Source organism: Dendrobium catenatum, unplaced genomic scaffold (genome assembly GCF_001605985.2).
Source record: "Dendrobium catenatum unplaced genomic scaffold, ASM160598v2 original_scaffold_71536, whole genome shotgun sequence".
NCBI lineage: Eukaryota > Viridiplantae > Streptophyta > Magnoliopsida > Asparagales > Orchidaceae > Dendrobium > Dendrobium catenatum.
This window is the reverse complement of record NW_021389983.1, coordinates 603,999-628,926: the sequence shown is the minus strand read 5'-3', so window position 1 is coordinate 628,926 and position 24,928 is coordinate 603,999. Positions and strand designations below refer to the sequence as shown.

The 24,928-nt window shown below is 31.1% G+C and overlaps 1 protein-coding gene across 1 annotated transcript; it reads right to left on the bottom strand.

The window, feature by feature from the left end:
• Positions 1 to 4,778: 4,778 nt before the first annotated feature.
• LOC110108930 lies at positions 4,779 to 21,233 on the bottom strand. The gene is made up of 3 exons (XM_020839787.2): positions 21,073 to 21,233; positions 20,782 to 20,870; positions 4,779 to 5,156 (listed from the first exon to the last, which is right to left on the bottom strand). The coding sequence occupies exons 1-3, from the start codon at positions 21,109 to 21,111 to the stop codon at positions 5,006 to 5,008; spliced, it is 279 nt and encodes a 92-aa protein (XP_020695446.1). The 5' UTR covers positions 21,112 to 21,233; the 3' UTR covers positions 4,779 to 5,005.
• Between the last annotated feature and the right edge of the window lie 3,695 nt (positions 21,234 to 24,928).

Sequence of the window (24,928 nt, the reverse complement as noted above, 5' to 3'; positions counted from 1 at the left end):
AGCAAGGAACCGTGCATGACACTTGATTCACCACTTAACAAAAGAAAGTATTCCGCTGATAATGGGAACGATACCTTATTGTAGCACAATCAAATTATAGTTTTTATGTGTTTTTTCTCCCTTGGACGTGTAGTCACAATCTTGAAGGAAGAAGTGGCGATGAGGACTTGAAACCAGTAGTGGGCCTTAATTTTGAGGTAGCTTCAAAGATACAAGGCTTGCATTCTTCACAATCTTGAAGGAAGAAGTGGCAATGAGGACTTGAAAACATATAATGTGACCTAATGTTGAGGTAGCAGTAATGCTACAAGGCTTGCAGTCTTCTTATTTGAGCAAGTTGTGATGGATCCTTTACTCCAATGTGGGATTCATGACGTAGTAGATTCGGACGATAAAAGCCCAAGGTAGATAATTGATTGCTTGGGTTAGTGGTTGGAGAGGGCTTTCTATTTGTAATGTTTAAAGGTTGACATTTATGTAGGGATCACTAGGGAAAGTATGACGAGGAGATCAATGATAAGGGTGTCAAATGGGGTCATAAAAAGCAAGAGAAAGGGAGAGCAGCAAGGATTGTGAGGATTACTGGATTGAGTGGCCATTGAGCTAAACGTTAGGAATGTTTCATAAGAAGGTAGCTTTCAAAATGTTTTTGTGCAATCTGAAATCTCAGAAAGTTTAAAGAGATGTTTTGATTCTCATGGAGACCAATATAGTTGGTCCTTATCTTGCATGATGTAATATCGACCTGCATTGCTTTAGTTTCATCATCATTTGTGTTGTATCACGTTGACTTAATGAATTAGAGAAAAAATAACTTCATGGCTTTAGTTTGAATACTGTAGCAAATGAGGCCACATGTTCAGGCGAAGACTATTGTAGATGTTCAGATCGATGTATGTCTTGTCAACAACAAATAACAGAAACTCATAAAATTTTCTATATAATGAACTAGAATATTTCTATATTCCCTTGTGCTAAACAATATTTATGAAAGAATCGTGAATATTATTCCATTATGATTCTCTTATGGACTTGAAAAAATTATTGAATCACATGCATGTATTGTTTTATTGATTTTAATGGATTATATGCCTAGGTAATATTTGAAACAAATTTTTTAATAATTTTGAAAATAAAATATACAGCTTCATATTAGCTTGGACAATGCATTTGGGCTTTACAAGGTTGTTTGTTCAGTCTTTGAAAGTTTTGGGATGGTAGAAATTTTGGCTTGGAGGGTTCTAAAAAAACAATGAGTTAATAATGCTTTTATTCAAGTCATTAAAGATATTTATACAAGAGCTATTATTAGTGTTCAAACATAAGGTGGTATGACCAAATATTTTTCTATTTCAATTGGATTACATCAAGGATTAGTTTTAAGCCCATATCTTTTTGCTTTAGTCATGGATGTTCTTTACTAGACATTTGAAAGAGGATGTATCTTGGTGTATGCTTTTTGCTAATGATATTCTTCTTGTTGATAAGACTATAGAGAGGGAGTTAATGAAAAACTTGAAATATGGAGGACAACCTTAAAGTCTAAATGTTTTCGTTTATGTACATCTAAAATTGAATACATGGAGTGTAATTTTAGTAATAATATATCTAATGATGGGATTGCGACATTGGTTGATTAAGTCATTAAAAAGAGTACACAGTTTAGATATCTCAAGTTTATTGTTCAAAGTGATGGTGAAATAGATGTGAATATTATTAGTTGAATGGTTGAAGTGGAGGAATGCATTGGGCATGTTCTGTGGTAGAAACGTACCCCTCAAACTTTAGGGAAATTTTTTAGGATTGTGGTGAGACGTATAGTATTTTATGGTTCAGAATGTTGACTATTAAAAGAGAAGCATGAAATTAAGTGTTGCGGAGATGAGGATGCTATGAGTGGCTTTACACTTAGAGAGAATACAAAATGAGTATGTACGTGAGAAGGTTTAAGTAGATCCAATGGAAAAGATAAGATTAGACATGGTTTGGTCACATGAAACGTTGACCTTTCGATAACTTTGTTAGGAGAGTGTAGATGTATTAGATCTGATCTATGTTAAGAAAGATAGAGGTAGACCTAAAAAGTTTGGTTAGAAAGTATTAAAATTGACTTTTTTATTAGATTTAAATAAGAATTTGACTATTAATGTAACACAATGGAGAAAAAAGATTCATGTACTGTCCCCGTGTAGTAGGGTAATGGTTTGTTTTTGTTATGTAGTTGTTCTAGAAATTTTGGCTTGGAGAAACTCAGAAAAGTTACATGGGAAATCTAAAACATATTACCATATGTTTTTTATTAAGATGGAGAATTATTAGGTTATTGCTTCGGTTCAAGAATTTTTTTAAGATAAGCTTAAAGTTTAAACTAAGCTTTAAAGAATGATAGAAGACTATCCTTTTTGCACATTGACTGGGAAATGTCCTATTGAAACAAGAATGGAAGGTGTAATTATGTTAGAACTTTACTTATATAATACCTTAATATCTAAATCACTTAAAAAATCTTTCTAACATATAAATTATCATTTTGTTCCTCTTCGTAAAAATTGGCTAAAAGGATTGCTGTAAATATTATTATTTATTTGCTCCAAAGCAAAATTTGAATCAGATTTAAATTTAATTTCCACTTCTGCTCTATTACAAATAGAGTAGAAAAATATTGCTTTAGAAGATGGATCATGGATCTGTAAAGGAGAGTACTATTGGGTTGATGCGAGTGTACATGCTGGAAATTCTGTGTATATTCATTTTCTCCAAAGTATGTACAGGAAATTTATTTTGTTACCATTCCAAACAAGTCCAGAATGGTGCCAGCCTACCTTTTTGGTTTGTTTGTTGTGCCCTAATTTTGTTTGGTTTGTTGTGGGTAACCCTATCTATTTTGATCTGATAATCAATTTTCTCGTGTTAGATTAAGGTTTCGTTTGGGACGACTTTCTTATTTCTTTTTTTAACAGTTTTTTAGTAAAAAAAAACAGCTTTGATTCATGTAGATGGAGAAGCATATTTATTGTATAGATTTGCATTCTTGGTTGAGGTCATTTTTCTCGTGTTAGATTAAGGTTTCGTTTGGGACGACTTTCTTATTTCTTTTTTTAACAGTTTTTTAGTAAAAAAAAACAGCTTTGATTCATGTAGATGGAGAAGCATATTTATTGTATAGATTTGCATTCTGGTTGAGGTCATTTGAATTGGTAATTCTGCTTACTTTATATAAGGCAATTGATGAATATAGTTATCAGAAAAAAACAAATTCTGAAGGGGATAAATATTGGTCTGGAAAGGAAACTACAAAATGAAAAACACAGCAGTTTACTGTAAAATGATATCGGCTATTAGATATTATTATGTTTAGATGTACAATTGTAGATTTCAGAGAATTTTGTCTAGTAACAGATGATGAATGGCAGGGCTTCGTTGCATGGAAAGCCTGAATGATCAAATTCAGTAAGGCTTCGTGTGGGACGGCTTTCTTATTGCGTCTTTAAGCAACTTTTTAGTATAAAAATTTTAATTGTTGTACTAGAAAGCTAGTTTAAAAAGCCGTAAGAAAGCCATTCCAAATTAAACCTAAGTCTAGCAAGAACTTTTGACATCTGCACTTTTATTCAGTTTGAAAGGTAAAGGTAGCTCTTCCATTCTTAAGATGTTTTTGGAGAGAATTCAATTGCAGAACATGTTAACAGCTGGTTTATATGTGTCTTCTTAATATGTTTTTGTGCTCATTTAATTTAATTTTATATTCTATATGGCTTTGCTTGCTCTAGTTAGGGGTTTATGTGAGTTAAGCCTGCTTTAGCTTTAGTTTGATTTATTAATGAGCTCATGAGTCGAGTTTATTGAGCAACGAGTTCGAACTTGAGCTTTTACTCTAGCTTGAGCTTGTAAGCTGGTTGAGCTACTCGATTGATATGTAAATTGGTTAAGCGTATACTCTAGCTCAAGCTTGTAAGTTGGTCGAGCTGAATTTGGGCCTATAAATTTTTTAACTGAGTCACAACCTTAGTAAGATCTAATTTAAATAAAATTAGAATATCTTCACTCATTTACTCTTGCTCATCTGGTATTGATATATTTACTTGCATTTTAAACTAGTCATAAGGAGCAATGCAACAATCTTGCAGCAGCAAGGGATGTCTCTTGTACTTTATTTAACCATTAAGAATATGCTTGGCTTGATGTAATTGGTCAAATATGCCTACGTTTAACTTAACAATTTTGCTGTAACAAAGATGAAATAATCATCTTTTTGCCAATGTTTTACCCAATTCTAATGAAAAATAAAACAAAATCAGATCTTTATAATTCGCATCAGTATAAACGAAGTTATCTCTATAATAAAGAAAAACTCAATTTGTTTTTTTTTTTTTCAATTAAAAAAATGAATGGCTGAAAAAATTATGTTTTATTTGAGATAACTTTCTTATTAGTTTTTAAATATTTTTTAATTCAAAAAATTATATTAAAAATTATTCTAAAAACCAGTAAGAAAATATTTCCAAACAAAACTTTAATCTTCATTTGTAATGACACAAATGACTTTCTTGCTGTATTCTAAAATAATATTTTAGTATAATAAACAAAAAAATTTTGTAATAAAAAATTACTTTAAAAAATAGTCAAAAAATCATTCAAGCGAAATCTTAATCTCTCTTTCACTTCTCTCAATCCAGAGCTAAAACAAATAAAGAATCAGAGGCAACATATTAATCATCCCATCAATTGTTTTTAAAGTTAAAAACCATCACGATCTGCTAAGCTTCCTTTCTCATTTCAGGTAGCAACCAAAGCTCATTATCAAAGCTAGAACAGAATAAACCAGAAACAAATATTGGTTCAATTTAAGCCTTCAAACACTCAAACAACCTCAATAGGCACTTACAACGATCATAACAGTTGCGTTTCAAACGTTGAGGACATTATTACAAGTATTGATATCACAATCCAAAGCAAACATAGCAGAAATACATTCAGGATCATCTTTTCCTGAAGCAACAAACCTTTAATTACTTGGATTCGAGAAGAAGCTGTTAAGACTTGGCATGATTTCTGGAGATCTTCCACGGACAAATTTTCTGAGAGAATGTTCAGCGTATTTCTCCCCTTCTGAAAAGTTCTCCAGCACTCCTGCAACCCTGCTTGCCTTGTTAACCCTGTTAGCATCCAACAACTTTGTTATAAAAATGTCACAGGTTTTTAGATGCGAAAGTTTTATTTGGAATAACATTTTTACTGTTTTCTAAAACAGAATTCTAGTACAAAAAATTTTTGTATTAAAAAGTAACAAGAGGGACGGCTTTCCAATTGCTTTCTAAAGTTACATTTTAGTTAAAAAATTTCTTAAAAGAAGACAAAAAGCAATTGTCTAAAGCTGTCCCAAACGGAGTCTAAGACTTTTCACATCAGCCTCTGAATAAAATTACTTATGATCAATCTAATTTGGCTTTACAAAAATCTAGCCCAAGCTGCAATATAGGGATTAAGAATTTCTGAAGATAGAAAATTTTCCCTTCAAAGAGTCCAGTCCAAATTCATCACCATGTGTTAGATATTATTCTCAACAAAAATAATCTAGTAGTGGCCTAATACACAAGGTAAAGAGGTTTCAGAAGCCTGTGTATAGACTACGAAGAGGTGTTAGTTATAATGTACGACTGTGTATAACTAACTCATGCAATCAGGCAGAATTGTAATATCATATAAAATTGTCACCACAACCGAATAAGAAACCATAACCACAAGTTCAAGACAAGAAAAAGAATATCAACGAATAAGCTAAAGTTACTGCAATATCAGCAACCCAAATAAAAAAATTGCTAGAAGTTTTGTAGATTCAAAATCATAGAATTTCTTAGTGTCAATTACAATCACAACATAACAAGCCTGCTAAAATTATCATAAACTGTTCATTTTGGCGCATTTATTTTTTTCAACTATCAAAACTTTATACTACTGCTGCGAACTAGAAAATTTGCATCAGTAAAATAAGAGAATTTTTGTATCTAAATTACGTACAAATATCCAACACACAAATAGAAAAATGAATAGAGGACGGGTGACATCAAATTTTTTACATGAAAAACCTAGAAAGAGAAAAAATTATGAGGCCTAGCTCAGCTGTAATGATTTCACCATGTTTGTTAGTTGCAAATATTTACCTATCCCTTAACTTGGAGATGACAACACTAAAGAGTTTAAGAATTTGCAGAAAATGTGGTAAGAGTTTATTTTTTATGTATGTGGCAGAGTAACAACAGCCTGATAGTATTGGTTGGATGACGATTGCTCAACAATAGTGATCAGACAATAGCAGTCTGACAATGATGGTTGGGCAGCGAAGATCTGACGATGGTGAAGGTCCAATGGTGGTGGTCGGACATCAAAAGTCTAACGATGATGATTGGATGGTGCAATGACGGCGACCAATCGACGAAGTTTCGATAGTGATGGTTGGGCGACAAAGGTTTGATGGCAGCAATAAGCTGACAAACACCGGGTAACAATGGTCAACTGGTGGTTCGACGACGAAGGTTCAACAATGAAGGTCCAATGACATTAATGACCTAACAACGGTGGTCGGCTGACAAAGGTATTACGGTGATGGTCAGCTAGCAAAGGTTTGATGATGGTGGAAAGATAATAGCCTGATTGAGGCTATTGGGTGGCCAAGGTCCGATGATGGTGGTTGGCTAGCCAAAGTCTGATGATGGCATTCATACAAAGGCAAAACTGATCCCACAGACCATGTGGCAACTTTCGAGTCTATGACCTCTCTGCTAGCCATAAACGATACCCTTAAGTGTCGCCTCTTTTTCACGACACTCGAGTAGATCATGAGGTGGTTTACTCGCTTGCCTCTGGAGCCACTCTGGAAAGGTTATACAAAACAACAACAACAACAACATCAACAACATCAAGCCTTTACCCCACTACATGAGGTCAGTTACGTAAATTATTTTTCTCCATTGTATCATGCTAAGAGTCAAATCTCATTTAAATCTATTAAAAAAAGGTCATTTCTAATATTTTCTAACAAAGTCTTTTTAGGTCTACCTCCACCTTTCTTAACATAAGCCAAATCTAATACATCTACTTTCCTAACCGGGTCATCGGAAGGCCGCCGTTTAATATGACCAAACTATCTAAGGTGACTCTCTAATCTTATCTTCCACTGGAGCCACTCCAACCTTTTCACGTATATGCTCATTTTGTATCATGTCTCTAAGAGTAAAGCCACTCATCCACCTGAGCATCCTCATCTCTGCAATACTTAATATTATTCCTCTCTTTTAATGGCCAACATTCTGCACCATAAAACATTGTAGGTTTCACCACCATCTTATAGAATTTTCCCTTTAGTTTGAGGGTAACTTTTTTATCACACAATAAGCCCAATGCATTCCTCAAGCTTCAACCATCCAACTTGAATTCTACTAATAATATCGTCATCTATTTCAAGATCACTCTGAATAATAGACCCACAATATCTAAAATGTTTACTCTTACTAATGACTCGATTGTCCAAAGTCACAATCCCCCCATTAGATCTATTACTACTAAAATTACACTCTATATATTCAGTTTTAGATCTACTCAAATGAAAACCTTTATACTCTAAGGTTGACCTCCATAATTCAAATTTACCTTCAACTCCCTCTCTAGTCTTATCAACAAGAAGAATATCATCAACAAAAAGAATACACCAGGGTGTAACCACTTGCAAATGTCTAGTGAGAACATCCATGACTAAAGCAAAAAGATTAGGGCTTAAGGTTGATCCTTGATGAAATCCAACTGAAATAGAAAAATACTTGGTCAAACCACCTTGTGTTTGAACACAAGTAATAGCTCATGCATACATATCCTTAATGACATAAATATAATTATTATCAACATCATTCTTTTCTAGAACTCTCCATATCACGTCTCTTGAAACTTTATAAAATGCTTTCTCTAAATCAATAAATATCATAGGTAGATCATCCTTATTTTGTCTAAACTTCCCCATCAAATCTCTCTATAAATATATAGCTTCCATAGTAGACCTACCAACATGTATCCAAATTGATTTTGAGAAACATTAGTATCATGCCGCAACCTATGCTCCATAACTCTCTCCCATAATTTTAAAGTATGACACATGAACTTAATTTCACTATAATTCACACAATCTTGTGCATCATCTTTATTCTTAAAAATAAGAAACAACACACTCATTCTCCACTCATCTGACATCTTTTGTCTTCAAAAATAATATTAAAAAGTTTAGTATGCAAAGAAATTATTTCATCTCCTAAGTATTTCCACAACTCTATTAGAATATCATCAGGTCCAACAGCTTTTCCACACTTCATTTTCTTTAAAGCTTCTCTAACTTTGTTTTTACTAATAAGCAGATAAAAATGAAAATCTTTATATTCATTTAGGATGCTAAAGTCACTAAAATTAATCGTATTCTCACAATCTTCATTGAAAAGTTTAGCAAAATATCTCAGCCAACTTTGTTGAATATGCTCTTCTAATAAAAGCACTTTTTGATCTTCATCCTTAATGCACTTCAGTTGAACTAAATTCTTACTACTCATATCTCTTTGTTTGACTAGCTTATAGATATATCTTTCGCCCTCCTTAGTATCTAATTTATTATATAAAACATTAAAAACTAAAATCTTTGCATTACATATTGCTTTCTTAGACTCCTTACAGACATCTTTATATCTTTCCCAATTATTAGAATTTTTATATCTAAAATAATTTTTTATAATAAGTTTTCTTATTTTTTATCTTTTTCAGCACATTTTGATTTCATCATTAACTAATTTTATTATTAGGAGCTTTTCCCTTTGATACTCCAAACACATCTTTTACAATATTCTTAATATCACTAGCTAATTCTTCTCACATAAATTAGTTTTCTTATGCATAGACAAAATCTTAAGATCTAAAATTTTACTCTCAAAAATATTTTTGCTAATATTTTTTAAATACCTCAATCTAATCCTAGAGTAAAATTTTACTTTATTTTTTTGTTTTCTGCCCCTTTATCTTAAAGTCCAAACTAATAAGCGGTATTGTGTACATAAATTTTCACTCAAAATAACTTTACAATCTTTGCAATTTAAACGATCTATTTTTCTTATAAGAAAACAATCAATCTAAATTTTACTATATTCATTCTTATAAGTGATAAGATGATCATCATTTTTCTTAAATAAGATATTAGTAATTACAAAATCATAAGCAAAAGAAAAATTTAATATGGTCTTACCATCTTCATTAATCTCTCCAACCAATAGCCGTCATGAATGTTTTTAAAATCATCAACTTCTCTATCAACATGTCCATTTAAATCTCCTCCATTAAAAACTTTTTCTTTGAGAGGTATCTTTTGTATTAATTATTCTAAGTCATTTCAAAATTTAAATTTTGAATACATATCCAAACCTACTTGAGGGAGCATAAGCACTTATAATATTAATAATCTTAACATCAACAACAAACATTACAACTATAGTTCTATCTTCAATTCTATTAATTTCTACAACATTATCCTTCAAACTCTTATTTAATCACACCTATAACATTTCTAGTAGGACACGTGTCACCTCCTGAAAGGCTATATAGAGAAAAATAAAAAGTACAAACTACAAAAAATACCCATATCATGCCACACACTAATCAAGGATATATGTTGCCTCCTAATTGGTTACAAGAGGGTGAAATTATTGTCTGGAGAGTTGTCTTTCATCGAGTAGCTCAAGACATGCGAGTTCCGAGAAGAGATGGACCCATAGCTAGTGAATCGTCTGATCAGGTCGGCAACTGGTGTAGTGAGTTTGAGGTCGCCTTGTCTTGAAAGGCGAGCAGAGGTATTTGCATAGAGAAAGAGTACCAAAGCCTAATAGTGACAGTCAAATGGAGTTTGAAGTCTTTAGGGTAGGCATTTTCCTGTACCTAAGTATGGCAAGCTCGAAGGCGGTGGATCCTACTGAGATGAGTGGTGATCTATTTGCTTGGTAAGGAACTTCTCGGTCGCCCAACATAAGGCTTGCTCTTTGACGGATGTGGACAAGTAATGCCCGTCGCTCTCCATGGGCGAGTTTCTCTGCTAGTCTTGGGTGAGTCCTTTAAGGGATCTACTCCTAAGAGGAATTACCCTCATCATGATATGGTCACTACCTGTTAAAACGCTTGAGAAGGCGATCATGGGTATACATGACCCATGTTTTTTAGCACACTTTACACGTTCGATTGTTGAATAACGTGGTCGTGGTTTACAATTCAGTGTGAATATAGAGACCAAAATACCCTTTATCTAATTATAAAAATACCTATCCAATGAGGACAATGGCTAGCGGCTTCCAGTAACCAAGCTATAGCTTCCTACAAGGGATGCTTCCGACTAGAATGTCTGTTGATGAGCAGCTTCCAACAAGCATCTATCGATATTGTCGAACTCCTTGAACTTATATATATCATTGTGTCCCTCATCTACTTCATCATCGTCTATTCTCATGAAGATGAGGTCAACAATTTCCAATTGGCAACAAAATGAATCCCACTCCAACCCCTTCATCAAATCTAACCTCTTAAATTTAAATCAAAAGGTGGCAATTGATTTGACGTAAACTATCAAACCTTATTTTTGAACTAAATGCACATAAATACACATATATAAGGTTCTTTTAATTACTTGTATCGATGATGACACCAGTCTCCTATAGCTTGAATGATATCCTTAAGGTGAATAACTACTCTCCTGTATCTAAATTAAAGGATGACCACACAACTATATCATTCAGCATTAGAGGTAGAGATGAATTTTCCTTGTCCATTAGACTCAACACAATGTTATCAACATCACTACAATAACAATTTTTTTTCTTTCCCATCTTTCTTCTATTTCTTTTGGTAAGAGTTCAGAGTGTAATTTCTAGCACATTTTTTAGCCAGTTATTTGACAATGGTCATTAGAATTAATTTTGTATAAGAAAGGGTGATTATTGAACTTCTTTTAATTCTTTCTTTTGGATAACAATGACACTCATTTAATGATTTTTAAGCCTTCTCTTTCATCTCTTAATTTTTCTGGATTATGACCATCACTATCATATTGTGTCCCAATTGAAATCGATGTTTGGGAATATGTGTATTTTATTTGCAATTTGAAAATAAATTCATGAGGCGCACTTCGTCAAAGTTTGTATATTTCACAAATTTACTCCAAAAGTGATGTTGCCTCAAATCGTGCCACTTCTTCCACTGACCTTCGATATGCCTCATTAGATAAACTCTCGTGGAACCAACTATTTGATGCAATCATGATTTTTGTATTTTTATTATCAAGCATTGAACATTAGTTTTTAATTTAGTTTTATATTTTTTAGCTATCCAATGATGGGAAAGCATCCAATGATCATGGTAGTTTGTGCTTGGGCTTTGGTAGACCTTTGGTTTGCTAGCTTGTTGGGTCCCTTGGTTCTCGGGTTGGCTTATGGTTCTCGGTTTGAGCTGAAGATGATGTTGGGAGGTGGTGGTTAATTGATGTTGAGCTTTATTCCCTAAGTTGTTAGCTCATTAATGTTGAGCTGAAGTTTAGTTCATTAAATGGGAGATTTATTGCACTTCCTAACCCATCAATCCAAAAAGGTATGCTATTAATTCTTGGATTCAATTTGGAGTGGACTTGCCTCTTCTCCTCCCCCTTGTCTTCTCGTTTTCCTGTGCTGGGTGACTTTCCCGTGGTTTGCCCCTTTGGTTCCCGTGGCTAGCTGCTTGGTTCCTGCGGCTGTCTGCTTGGTTCCCGTGGTCTCTCTTCTCTGTTTTGTTGCACCGAATGGGGACTAATGTATAGAGGTTGTTGGCCTTTCATTTCCCTAAATCTAATTGGTTTAGTTGGAGGTGCTATGGTTGTTTGGTTTCCCTCTCTTGCCTATATATAGAAGATGATTTTTGAAGGCAAAGGTTGTTGAAAATTGTTGAGCTTAGTCTCTAAAAAACCCGAGGGTTTTCTCTTCTTCTTGGAAAAGCTTGAGAGCTTTGTCCACTCCTTCTCCTCTATTTCGTCTGGGCTTCTTACGTCTTTCTTCTCTACGCAAGTTCCACTCCATTTGTATCCTTCTTCTTGAGCTTTGGAGGTGTTTGTTGGCTGATTTGGGAGCATTTGCTAGAGGAGTTTGGTTGGATGTTTGGACCTTCTTGCTGTGGTGGACCATCGGTTTGCTAGCCCTAAGCACGTACTTTACTTAACCTATATTTCGATGCATGTGAGAAAACAGTTCTGTCAGTTGTTCTGAGGATAGCGACTTTTTAAGTTTCCTTTTTTTTTCTTTTGATCTCTCTTCTCGTTTTTTTTCTGTCGGTTTTTGTGCTTATAGATGATTGCTACTATTTGAATCGAGTTTGGTTATAGTTTTGCCCATCGTTCTCCTTATCTGACTTCTTCCATCTAGCTTGCTTGCATCACTACTTGAATATCCCAGAATCACCTCCTAATTGTCATTACACCATGCTAAAGCATGATGGCTTAACTTCAATCAAGTGAAGGCAATCTTATCATTTTTGTTAAACCTCTTAAAAGGTGAAGTAAATATACAATTAGTCGACCTATAAATCGAGTTTCTCAACATCAATTGCCCAATCATGTAGGAATCTTTGACTTCTACTTTAAATGGCTAAACTCTTCTTGCATAAGTGATTTCCATATCATCTTCATCCTCATCAACCATGCTTGCATCAAGTATGGACGGCAAGACACAGGAGGAACAATATTTGGCCCACTAATCACAATAGTGGTTACTTGCATTCGCATTCATTCCATCATGATGGCTATTTATTTTGTGAATCTAGCCACCTGATCAGCTAGAATTGGTTAGAATCATTATTATCCATTGATTGGCTTTTTTTTATTCTCCTTACTTTTGTCTCTTTTTGAACTTTTAATGCAACTCCAAGACAAGAAGTGGTTTTGTCATCTTTTGTATGCAAAGTTGCTTTGGTACAAGCTTATATGTAGTCAACCTCTCAAGATTATTACATAAGCCAACAATAGTAGACAAAACCACTTCTTTTTTCTGCTTTTGCTCTGCTACAAACAGAAATTGGTTCGTTGTTTTTCTTCTCTGGTTTACTGTAAAAAACCTACAGTTTGCTGTTTGTGCAGAACAACAATACTCTTCTTGTTTCTGCTTTTGTTCTGTTCTAGGACGGCAAACATGAATGGTTCTACGGGGAAAATAGCAAGGGAACAATAGGCAACAACACAACCGAGCGAAACCAACAGCTCACCAAGAATTCCAGTACAGTAGTAAGAGTTCAAGAGGAGTTCAAGAGCAGCCCAAGAGCCAACAATAGTAGACAGGGTAGCACTATGCACAAAAAATTAACAGAAAGGGACCTAACCCCTTTTGACAACCTGTTGCAGTAACCAAATTATAGTTTTCTAGGATAAAGTGAGCAACAGAGAGGAGGAAGATAAGAAAACGAGAGAATTCTTATGTCAAATCCAATAAATTTTATGCAAAATTACCAGGTTTTAACTAGGCAAATTAACTTTCTAAACAACTCCAAAAAATAATAAAAACTTCATCGACAAATAACCAACTAGGTAACTTCAAACCATTTGTGGATGTCAGCTAGACTGGTAAGGTCCCTAGAAGTTGTTTGCAAGGTCTTGGGTTTAAACATTACTTATGCCATAAAAAACCTATTTGGTGGACTTTAGGGTGGGCAATAATAATAATAATAATAATAAATGACAAAGGAAAAAAAAAACAGAAAAATGTTCAAAGGAAATAATAATTTCCACAAGAATTATCATAATATGAATTTAAACTCAAAAACAAACTTATTCAAAGAAGTTATAATAAAAATTTAAACTCATCCTTATAGAACTATAATTTGAAATTCAATTCAACAATCAAGCTTATGGAGTCTTAATCTCCCTCATATAGTGTCTGATTGATTGCCCGATTGTGCTTACAAAGCCCTAGAGACATCCTCTTTGGTATTCTAAATTGCGTGATTTGATAATTACCACTATTGTTAATTTTCATAAAAAATGAACCTTCAAAACTTGAATGAATACCATCTCTTCAATCATTCAACAATCTAATGCCCTGATGAACTTCTTTGAAGTGCATGGTTGGATTGATCATCCTCACATTATCCCTTGAAGAGAACAGCTACATATCTAAGATAGAAGGATATTACCACTAATAATTATGATCACCATAACAAGAGGGCAATGTTCCATGAAAAGAAGGATGATGGTACTTGTAGTATGCTAAGGAAGAAAAAAAATAAACCTAATTACTATAACAAAAACCAACTTCCATTTAGAGAGGATGCAAAGTTGGAAATTCATAAATAGGATGATTTAATCCAATGAAAAAGCTAAAAATTTCTTATGGTGAGGTCCAACTTCATTTTTTAAAAACTTCCATCAGCTTTTATCATCTGGGCTTGGGATCAGTATTGATAGTTAAAAAAAAATTGGATTTCTTATTTTAAAAATATTTATTAAATATAAGATGAACACTTATAATTTATAACGTCTGTTCTTCATATTCTAGAAGAGTTGAATAATAATTTTATTATCAATATAATGCATTATTTCTTTTCAATATAAATAACTAAAGTATCATCCATCCACTAATCATTAATTCTATTTTGTATTCAATTTTTATAACAGTCATTGCAAAAAAATGCAATTTTTATTGTTACAAGAGGTAACACTAATGCTAGTTTTAATAGCCTTAAAAACAAGAGGATATAAAGTATTATTCAAGCTTTAAATTATTTTCTCAATAAATATTCTAAAATATCTTTTAACAAAGAAAATTGTGCATTAGATCGCATATCCATAAGTTTCCAATTGATTATCATGAATCAACAACTCTAAAGAAGTGAAATCAAATGGATATAGATGTATCAATATAACTATTTTGTCTTTATTGAATGCATAAAATGAATTATGTGAATTCAAATAAGCAACACACAAAAGTAATTCAGTGTTTGCTTCTGTAAAATGATTATTTAACTCTAGAAGTTGCATACCACTGACTGTGTCGAATATCTCAACTCAAAAATGATACAAATTTGTTATTTTTTCAACTCTATATCAAGGGCATCCACAAATAACTCATTTATCATTCAGATTTGAAGTAATTATTTTTTATTGATCACAAAATTAAGTTATTTTAATAATGAAATCTTGCAAGTTGTTATCTCTTATATTTTATAGTCTCACTTTAGATATCTGAACTAAATATATATTATTCACCATATCTTATTCTTTTCTTCGTAAAGCTTGTGACAGTTCAACAGTAATTCCTAGTATATCTTTCATCAGTTACAGATAAAAAGAAAATTCAAAAGTGCAATGATTCTAATAATGCAAAAGTCTCATATCTCTAAGAAAAATATCGTGATCAATCTAATAAGTGATTCATAATGAGAACACCATTGTGTTTCACCATCATGCCTCAAATATATTTCTTGATTTAAACATTGTCCTATAATTAGTTCACCATCTTGTAAAGTAACTAAAATCTACTCTTATTATTTCTCTAAGCTGATCACGAGGCTTATGTGAAAAATAAACAATATTAATCACATTTGAAATTATAGTAAATAACAATATAATTTGAACACGATTTTTTGCAACTCCTACTAAGGCTAACTAGAGTTAGTGTAAGAAGCAGTGAATATAATATGTTGATTTATTTTCATTCAAGAAAAGTGTTTTAAGCACATTAAACGCTCCACTTATATTGCTTGCTTCATCATAACCTGGCCACAAATTTTTGAATTACACAAACCATAACTTGAGAGGACTTGTTCAATTGTTGTTTTAAGGTATCTAGTTAATGTCTAAGGAATATATACAATGCCCAAAAAGCGTTCAACTATTTAACCTTATTCATTTACATATTGTATCACAATGGTAATTTGTTCTTTTTCCAATATCACAAGATTCATCTACCATAATGAAGAAGAAACCATCATCAACTTCCTTATTTTTGAAATTTGTTATTGCAATCGCATCAACTCTAATAATGTCTTTTTGAATCTTAGGTGCAGTTAACTTTAAATTCTTAGGAACATTTTTTGGTACAACATTATTTATGTCTTGAATTTGGAAGACTCATCAGGTCATTGAAAAGCCAATCATTGTCTTAAAAGAAACCTCACACAATCAACATAAGTATTTATACGTGTACGCTATGCAATTGTAGCACGATCAAATTGCATCTATAAAGAAAAAATAATATGTTGACTCTATTTCATTAAGTCCTCATAATTTCCTCGTGCATTATTATGAGCATTAGTAAGGCCTCCAACATGAAGTTCAAATGTATCATGTTTTTTTTTTCAATTTGAAAATCCAATTTTGTTAAATGCCTTATCTTCTTCTTTTCCTCTTCCTTTAGTTCTAAAAAATAATAACATAAAATATATGCTATGCTTTTATGTATACTACACTTTAACCAACTAGAGTATCTATCAAACCAACTCAAAATAAAACGTTTATATTTAGCCTAAATTTACTTTTAAGGAAGTTGTGATTGTGAGGATGATATGACCCTCTTTACAAATATGAACTTCGAACCTGATCTTAAATAGTAGAATTAAATTTAGAAATAGATAGTCGTAATCTTAGATCTGATGGAAGATTTTCTAGATCTACTTTCAAAATTTTTAACAACACGATCTCCACTTGACTCTGTTTTTTATTTCGTTCCTATTCAATTTCTTTTGTTTCATCTGAATTTGTAGGTAAAATTTATTTTGATAATTAAAAAAAAAATCTCTTTCATAGCCATAAGAACCTATAAGTTGAAAAGAAGAAAAAAATGGAAAAAAATTTCAGGTTCATCAAATTAATTTTCAACAAAGAAAAAAAGATAAAAACAATCGAATTTACTATAATTTCAAATGTGATGACTATCATTGGTACTTAATGTAAGTGTCGATATCAGCTTAGAGAAAAACAATGATAGTAGTTTAAGTGCTTTATAAGATGGTTAATTAATTACATGACAAGGTTTAAATCAAAAAATATCTTTGAGGCGTACTCATAAAATATGATGGGATTCTTATTATGAATCACTTGTTAAATTGATCTTTATATTTTTCTTAGTAATTGATGTGCTATAATTTATTTTGAATGATAGCATAAGCTCTGAACAGAAAATGAAGTTTTTACATTATTAGAATCATTACAATCTTTTGAATTTTCTTTTTTCCAGTACATAATAAAGATAGGAATCACTATTAAATTATTATAAGCTTCACAAAGAAAAGAACAAGATATTATAAATGATATTTCATTAGTTCATATATCTAAAATGAGATTACAAGATATGAAATATAACAAATGGGGAGAACTTCATTAGTAAAGTAATTTTATTTTGTGATCAACAAAAAAATTTACTCTAAATTTAAAAGATAAATAGGTTGCTCATGAACGCCCTCGACATAGAGATAAAAAATGACCAATATGCATCATTGTCGACTTGAGATATATTCTACACAAACATTAATATATAACTTTAAGAGTTGAATAATCATTTTATGGAGGCAAACACTAAATTACTTTTGTGAGTTTTGATTGGATTCATATAATTCATTTTATGCATTCAACAAAGAAAAATTAGTTAGAATATCACACATATATCTATTTGATTTAGCTCATTTAGAGTTAATGATCCTTAATAATCAATTGAAAACTTACGCTATAAATATACGGTATGATGCATAATTTTCATTTTTAAAAGATATTTGAAATCATGCCGAGAAAATAATTCAGAGTAGACATGATACTTTATATCCCCTTATTTTTAGACTATTAAAATTGACATTAATACTACTCATTACAATAACAGGAGTTGAAAGAGCATTTTCTATAATGACTATCATAAAAAAATTGACTACAAAACAAAATTGGAAATCAGTAGATGGATGATAATTTAGCCACTTATATTAAGAAATAAATAATGTATTATATTGATAATGAAGTTATTATTCAACTCTTTCAAAATAAAGATCTGACGCTATAAATTGTAAGTATTTTTATCTAATATTTAATATTTTATTTTTTAATAATAAATTCAACTAAAAAAATAAAAATGTCAATGCTAATCCTAATCTTGAATGAAAAAAGTTGAGGGAAGTTTTTAAAAACTTAAGATGGGCCTCACTATAAGAAATTTATGGCTCCACCACTGGTTATTCGATCCACTATCAAATCTAATGTGCCTAGTCCAACAATTTCATCATCAAATATCAAGTATAAAATTAGACCTTTAGATGATATCTATTGAAAGCCAATAAAGGCACCTGAAGTGCATGTTATTAATGGTATGAATCAAATGGCCTAATCTTAGGCTAAATATTAGGTCGATGATAATCTAAATTTGATGGGTTGATATAGCTCAAACATTCCAAGATTGGAGGAGATAATATTAGGCTTCATTAAGATCAATGCAAGAATTGACAAAAATCTTATTATAATTAAATGACTATGTTTAAAAGGACCAATATTCTATTAAAGCCTAATCGCATACTAGAAATTCCTAAACAAATCATGATGACTTTGCTTGAATGACTTAAACTAATCAAGGTTCAATTTTATGTGGGAATATCAAACATACTCTAATCTCATTTGTAAACAAACAACCACTCATCATTATTTTCATACATTACATTAACTTTATGATGCAAGTAAACATAAGGAAAAAAAAATTAAATGAATTTTTATATGCAATGACTTAGAGAGTACACCTTTTGATGATCTCTATAATAGGTTTAGTGGAAAGGAGGAAATGAGATATATAAAATAACTAAGATAAGAGATAAATGTTCTAGAAAAATTGGATCAAATAAGAAGCATTAGTAGTGATGATAATAGAATATCGGTTTAAAATAAGATATCAATAAAAGAAGAAAATGTTATTTTGAAATTTTAATAAATGAGAGTTTTATTAAATAAATCATTTGGAAGAGCACAATGAATAATATAATAAGGTACATTATACTTTTATCTATAAAATGAAGTGAAATTAGTTCTAAAGAATATGCATAAATGCAATTTTTACATTCCAATAGAAACCTACTAAGATTTGAAAAGTTAAGGAAAATACAACAATGATCTAATTACCATAGATTTTTAATAGACTTTTGAAAAATAACATAGTGAAAATTTATTAGATAATCAATATTTTAATAGTACTATTGAAGTAGTAAGAAAATGTTCAAGATTGCTCTAATTATAGATGAATGAAATTTATAAGTCATATAATGAATCCATGATAGATAATAATTGAACATAGACGCAAAAATTATGCCAATTTTGGAAAAATAATTTGATTTCATGTTAGAGTGATCTATTATGAAAATGATTTTTGTGCTAATAGAATTAATGAAAAAGTATATAGAGTAAATAAATGATACTTATGTATTTTTATTAATACTGAGAAGATATATGATCAAGTATTATGATATTTAGTTAGTGTGCAATAAGGTAAAAAGTATGTACCAAAGGTATGTTAACATAATTCAAGATATTTATGATAGAGCATCAGCTGATATTATAAATAGTCATGGACTGATCAAAAAATTTTCAAGAACAATGAGATAACATAATATATTAATATTGAGTTCAAATCTTTTTGTATTAACAATAGAGACAACTACAAAGTATATTCAAAGTAAGGCTTCGTTTGATTCGGTTTATGCTTACATAAAAAGGAGTTTTAGAAAAGGAGGTTGAGAAAAAGCCGTTCAATAAAATGGAGTTTCAATAATGAGATATGTTTGACTAATATTTTTAAAAGTGCTTATTAATACTTGAAAGTAATTTTAAATTGTTTGTTTAGGAGTTCTGCTTTTGAGATTTTATTATTTAATACTTGAAAGTAATTTTAAATCAGTAATTCGCTTCTGAAACTCCGTTTTGTGACCGAAGAAGCAGATACAAAAAGAATTTTGTAACCGCCGAAAAAACGATGTTTATTAAAAAGGAATTATTGTTAAGCTTTGATTCCAAACAATAAATACTAATTGATTTCGACGTATTCAAACGAAAACGGAGAAAAAAAGCCTTATCAAACGAGGCCTAAGAAGCATTGGCGTAAGCTTTTCACAAATAATATGGTTTTAATCGGTGAGACATCCAATGAAATAAATATAACATTAGAATCATTAAAAAAATAAAGTCTTAGAATTAGTAAAACAAAGGTTAAACATGATATGTAATTCTAGTTGTTGTGACATTAAGAATTATCAATCAATATTATTGGAAACTAAAATGACACTAAAGTGTGATAAGATCAAGCATTTTGAATCTATCATATGGTAAAATGAAGATATAGTCAAAATGAAAAAAAAAATATCTAAAAAAACATTATGCAAAAAGAAGATATTATAGAGGTTCAAAAATAAGTGTTATAAAATTGCATTTAGGCTGACATTACTGTATAGATCTGAGCATTACCATGAAAAAATTCATTGATACTTTAAGCTGATGGAATTCTCGTTAACTATGTCAAGCATTAAAGATGATAGACATCCTCTATTTTTTTCCCTTCAATATATAGCTATTAAATGATCACATCTAAACCATACCAAGCTTTCCACATGGAATCCAACTGCGGCATTAACTTGTTAAAACAAAGAACCTCGCTAACAGAATACACTCCGATAGCGGAATAAAAAAAAACATGCAAAAAAAAAAGAAAAAAGAGAGATTGTCTTAGATCGAAGGCCAATATATACCTCACTTCAGGATTGATGCAAATGTTTCGAATAAGCTGGAAGCCGCAGATCCCCACGGCAGCCCCAACCGCAGCAAAGAGCGGATAAACCTATATTCGTAAGTCACTGAAACTCAGATCAGCAAGGAAATATAGCCGATTTCTCGAACATCAAGCGATGAAGTTGAAATATTGATAAGATTAGATCCGTAAAACGAAGATTGAGAAAAGAAAAAGATAATCAAAACGTGAAGACAGCTGCTCGCAGATCTATAGCAATCACGAGTAACGAGGACGGGAGGTAGAAAGAGACCTCAGGCCTCAGCCAACGGTTGGCAGCGGCAGGAGCCATGGAAGATTGACAGTCGGAGACAAAGGCGACGAGGAAGAGAAAGTGGTTGCAATTGGTAAATCTGCTTTCTTTAGACCCAATTTAATATAAGATTTTTCTTCTAAGCGGCACTCCTAAGAGTTTCTTTACTCAATTAATTGGACTCTGCCCTGGATATTTTCAAGAAGGAAAGAATTTATAATAATGAATTTATATTAAAATTACAATTAAAAAAAATAAACTATAAAATTTAAATATCAAAGAAATATTAAAAAACATCCTACCAAAATAGAATGGAAATAGGCTTAGAAGTAAATTCGACTTGTTGGTGAATATCTTATATTTTTTCCTTCCAATTATAATAATTCATAACAAAATAATAAGCAGTAAAAAAAAAAATCAAAAGGTATAAGGTTCTTTATTAAGAGATGGAAGTGATTTTCTTAGGCCTCATTACATAAAATATGAGAGGAAGCGCTATGCCTATGGTAGCAAGCTTATCAATGTTTTAAGACCTTTAATACATTGGCATCCAATAGAATAAAGAAACCTTTAAGGAGTATCATTTAAGTCAAATAAATTGAGACTAGTGAGAGTTAAGATAATTCAACAACAACAATAACATCAACAACAAACATCAAGCTATTATCCCACTGTGGGGTCGGCTACATAAATCTTTTTTCTCTATTGTGTCATATTAAGAGTCAAATTCTAATTTAAATCTAGCGAATAAAGGTAATTTCTAATATTTTCTAACCAAGTCTTTTTAGGTCTACCTCTATATTTCTTAATACAAATTAAATCTAATACATCTACTTCCTAATTGGGTCATCGAAATCCCGTTCTTTTATGTGGCCAAACCATCTAAGGAAACTTTCTTTAATCTTATCTTCCACTGGAGCTACTCCAACCTTGTCATGTAAGTGCTCATTTAATATCCTGCCTCTAATAGTAAAGACACTCATCCACATGAGCATTCTCATCTCTGCAACAATTAACTTAATATTATGCTTCTTTTTTAATGACAAACATTTTGCACCATAAAGCATTACAGGTCTCACTGCCATATTATAGAATTCTACCTTAAGTTTGAGGGGGTACTTTTCTATCACACAATAAGCCTAATGTGTTTCTCCACTTCAACCATCCAACATGAATTCTACTAATAATATCTCCATCTATTTTTATCATCACTCTGAATAATAGCCCCAAGATATCTAAAATGTGTACTTTTATTAATGACTTGATCACCCAAAGTCATAATCCCCCCCCCACTATATTTTTTATTACTAAAACTATACTCTATATATTTAGTTTTAGATCTACACAAACGAAAGCCTTTAGACTTTAAGGTTGACCTCCATAATTCAAATTCACCGTCAACTCCCTATTAAGTCTTATCAATAAGAAGAATATCATGAACAAAAGCATAGACCCAGGTACAACCTCTTGCAAATATCTAGTGAGAACAACCATGGATAAAACAAAATGATATGGGCTTAAGGATGATCCTTGATGTAATCCAACTAAAATTGGAAAATAATTGGTCAAACCACCTTGTGTTTGAACACAAGTAACAACTCATGCATATATATCATTAATGACTTGAATAAGCATTATTAACCCATTTCTTCTCCAGAACTCTCCATAGCACTTCTCTTGGAACTTTATCATATGCTTTCTCTAAATAAATAAATATCATATGTACATCATCCTTATTATATATATCCTTACTTCTCCATCAAACCTCTCAATAAATGTATAACTTCCATATTAGACCTACCTGGCATGAATCCAAATTGATTTTGAGAAACATTAGTATTATGTTGTAACATATGCTCCATAACTCTCTCCCATAGTTTTGAAGTATACCACATAAACTTAATTCTTCTATAATTCGCACAATCTTGTGCATCACCTTTATTCTTAAAATAAGAAATCAACACACTTGCTCCACTCATCTAACATCCTTTTAGTCTTTAAAATAATATTAAAAGGTTTAGTAAGCCAAGCAATTCATTCATCTCTTAAGCATTTCCACACCTCTATTGGAATATCATCATATCCAATAGCTTGTCCACAATTTATTTTCTTTAAAGCTTCTCTAACCTCGGTCTTACTAATACGCCTATAAAAATAAAATTCTTTATTTTCATTTAGGGTGCTAAGGTCACTAAAGTCAATCACATTCTCATAATCTTCATTAAACAGTTTAGCAAAATATCTCATCGATCTTTGTTGAATATCCCTTCAAATAAAAGCACTTTTTTATTTTCATCCTTAATACACATCATTTGAACTAAATCCTTACTACTCCTATATCTTTGTTTGGTTAACTTATAGATATATCGTTTTCCCTACTTAGTATCTAATTTATTATATGAATCATTAAAAAATAAGATTTTAGCATCACATATATTTTTCTTAGACTTCTTATGGGTCTCTTTATATCTTTTCCAATTTTTAGAATTTTTATATCTAAACAAATTTTTATAATAAAATAAATCTTCCAATTATTTTTATCTTTGCTTATACATTTTGATTATACCACCAACATTTTTTTACTATTAAAATCTTTTCCTTTTAAAACTATAAGCACATTTTTTGTAATATTTTAAATATCACTAACTATTTTCTCTAACATAATCTTATATTCCTCAAGCACATACAAAAATTTTAAGATTTATAATCTTACTCTCAAAAACATTTTTGTTAACATTCTTTAAATGCGCACAACTAATCCTAGAATAATGTTTTACTTTATTTTTTATTTTTTGCACATGCATCTTAAAGTCCAAAACTAATTATCGATGTTAGGTACATAAACTTTTACTCAGAATAATTTTATAATCTTTGCAATCTAAATGATATATTTTCTTATAAGAACAAAAATTAATATGAGTTTTATCATATCCACTCTTATAAGTTATGAGATGTTCATCTCTTTTCTGAAATAAGATATTAGCAATTATAAAATTGTAAGCTAAAGAAAAATTTAATATGATCTTACCACCTTCATTAGTCGCCCTAAATCCATAGCCACCATGAATGCTTTTAAAATCATCTACCTCTCTACCAATATGTTCTTTTAAATTTTCTTTTCCAATAAAAACTCTTTCTTAAAGAGGTATCTTTTATATTAATTATTTTAAGTTATTCCAAAGTTTTAATTTTGAACACATATCCAAACCTACTTGAGGAGCATAAAAACTTATTATATTAAAAATCTTTAAAGCTATAATTCTATCTCTAAGTCTATTAATGTTTATAACATTACCCTTCAAATTCTTATCTATAATCAAACATACACCATTTCTAGTATGATATCTACCATAATATCATACTTTAAATCCTAAAATATTAATATTCTTAATCTTCTCTCCAACCCATTTAGTTTCCTGAATGCATAGAATATTTATCTTCGTCTGAATCATAATATCTATTAAATTCATTAATTTATATGTAAGGGAACCTATATTTCAAGTTATTATCCATATTTTAGTTTCATGGACTAGCTATTTTTCCCACATTTGTCCATGATGTGAGAACCCTTACCTATTTAACACTACAGCCAGACGTCGATGCAACATTCCTTGCACACTTGTCGTTGTATTTAAGATATATAGCATGCCACTTCAAGGAAAGACCCTATCATTAACACAATATATTAAAGAATTCATATCATGAATATTTGATAAGTTTTACACTACTTGTTGACTATATAATGCAACCCTCCATTTTTCTCATTCAAAACTTAAGACCTAACAAAGATAGCGTTTATGTTAAGATAATGCCGAAATAAAATTACCCTAGCTCCCATACAATTTTATCCTAACAT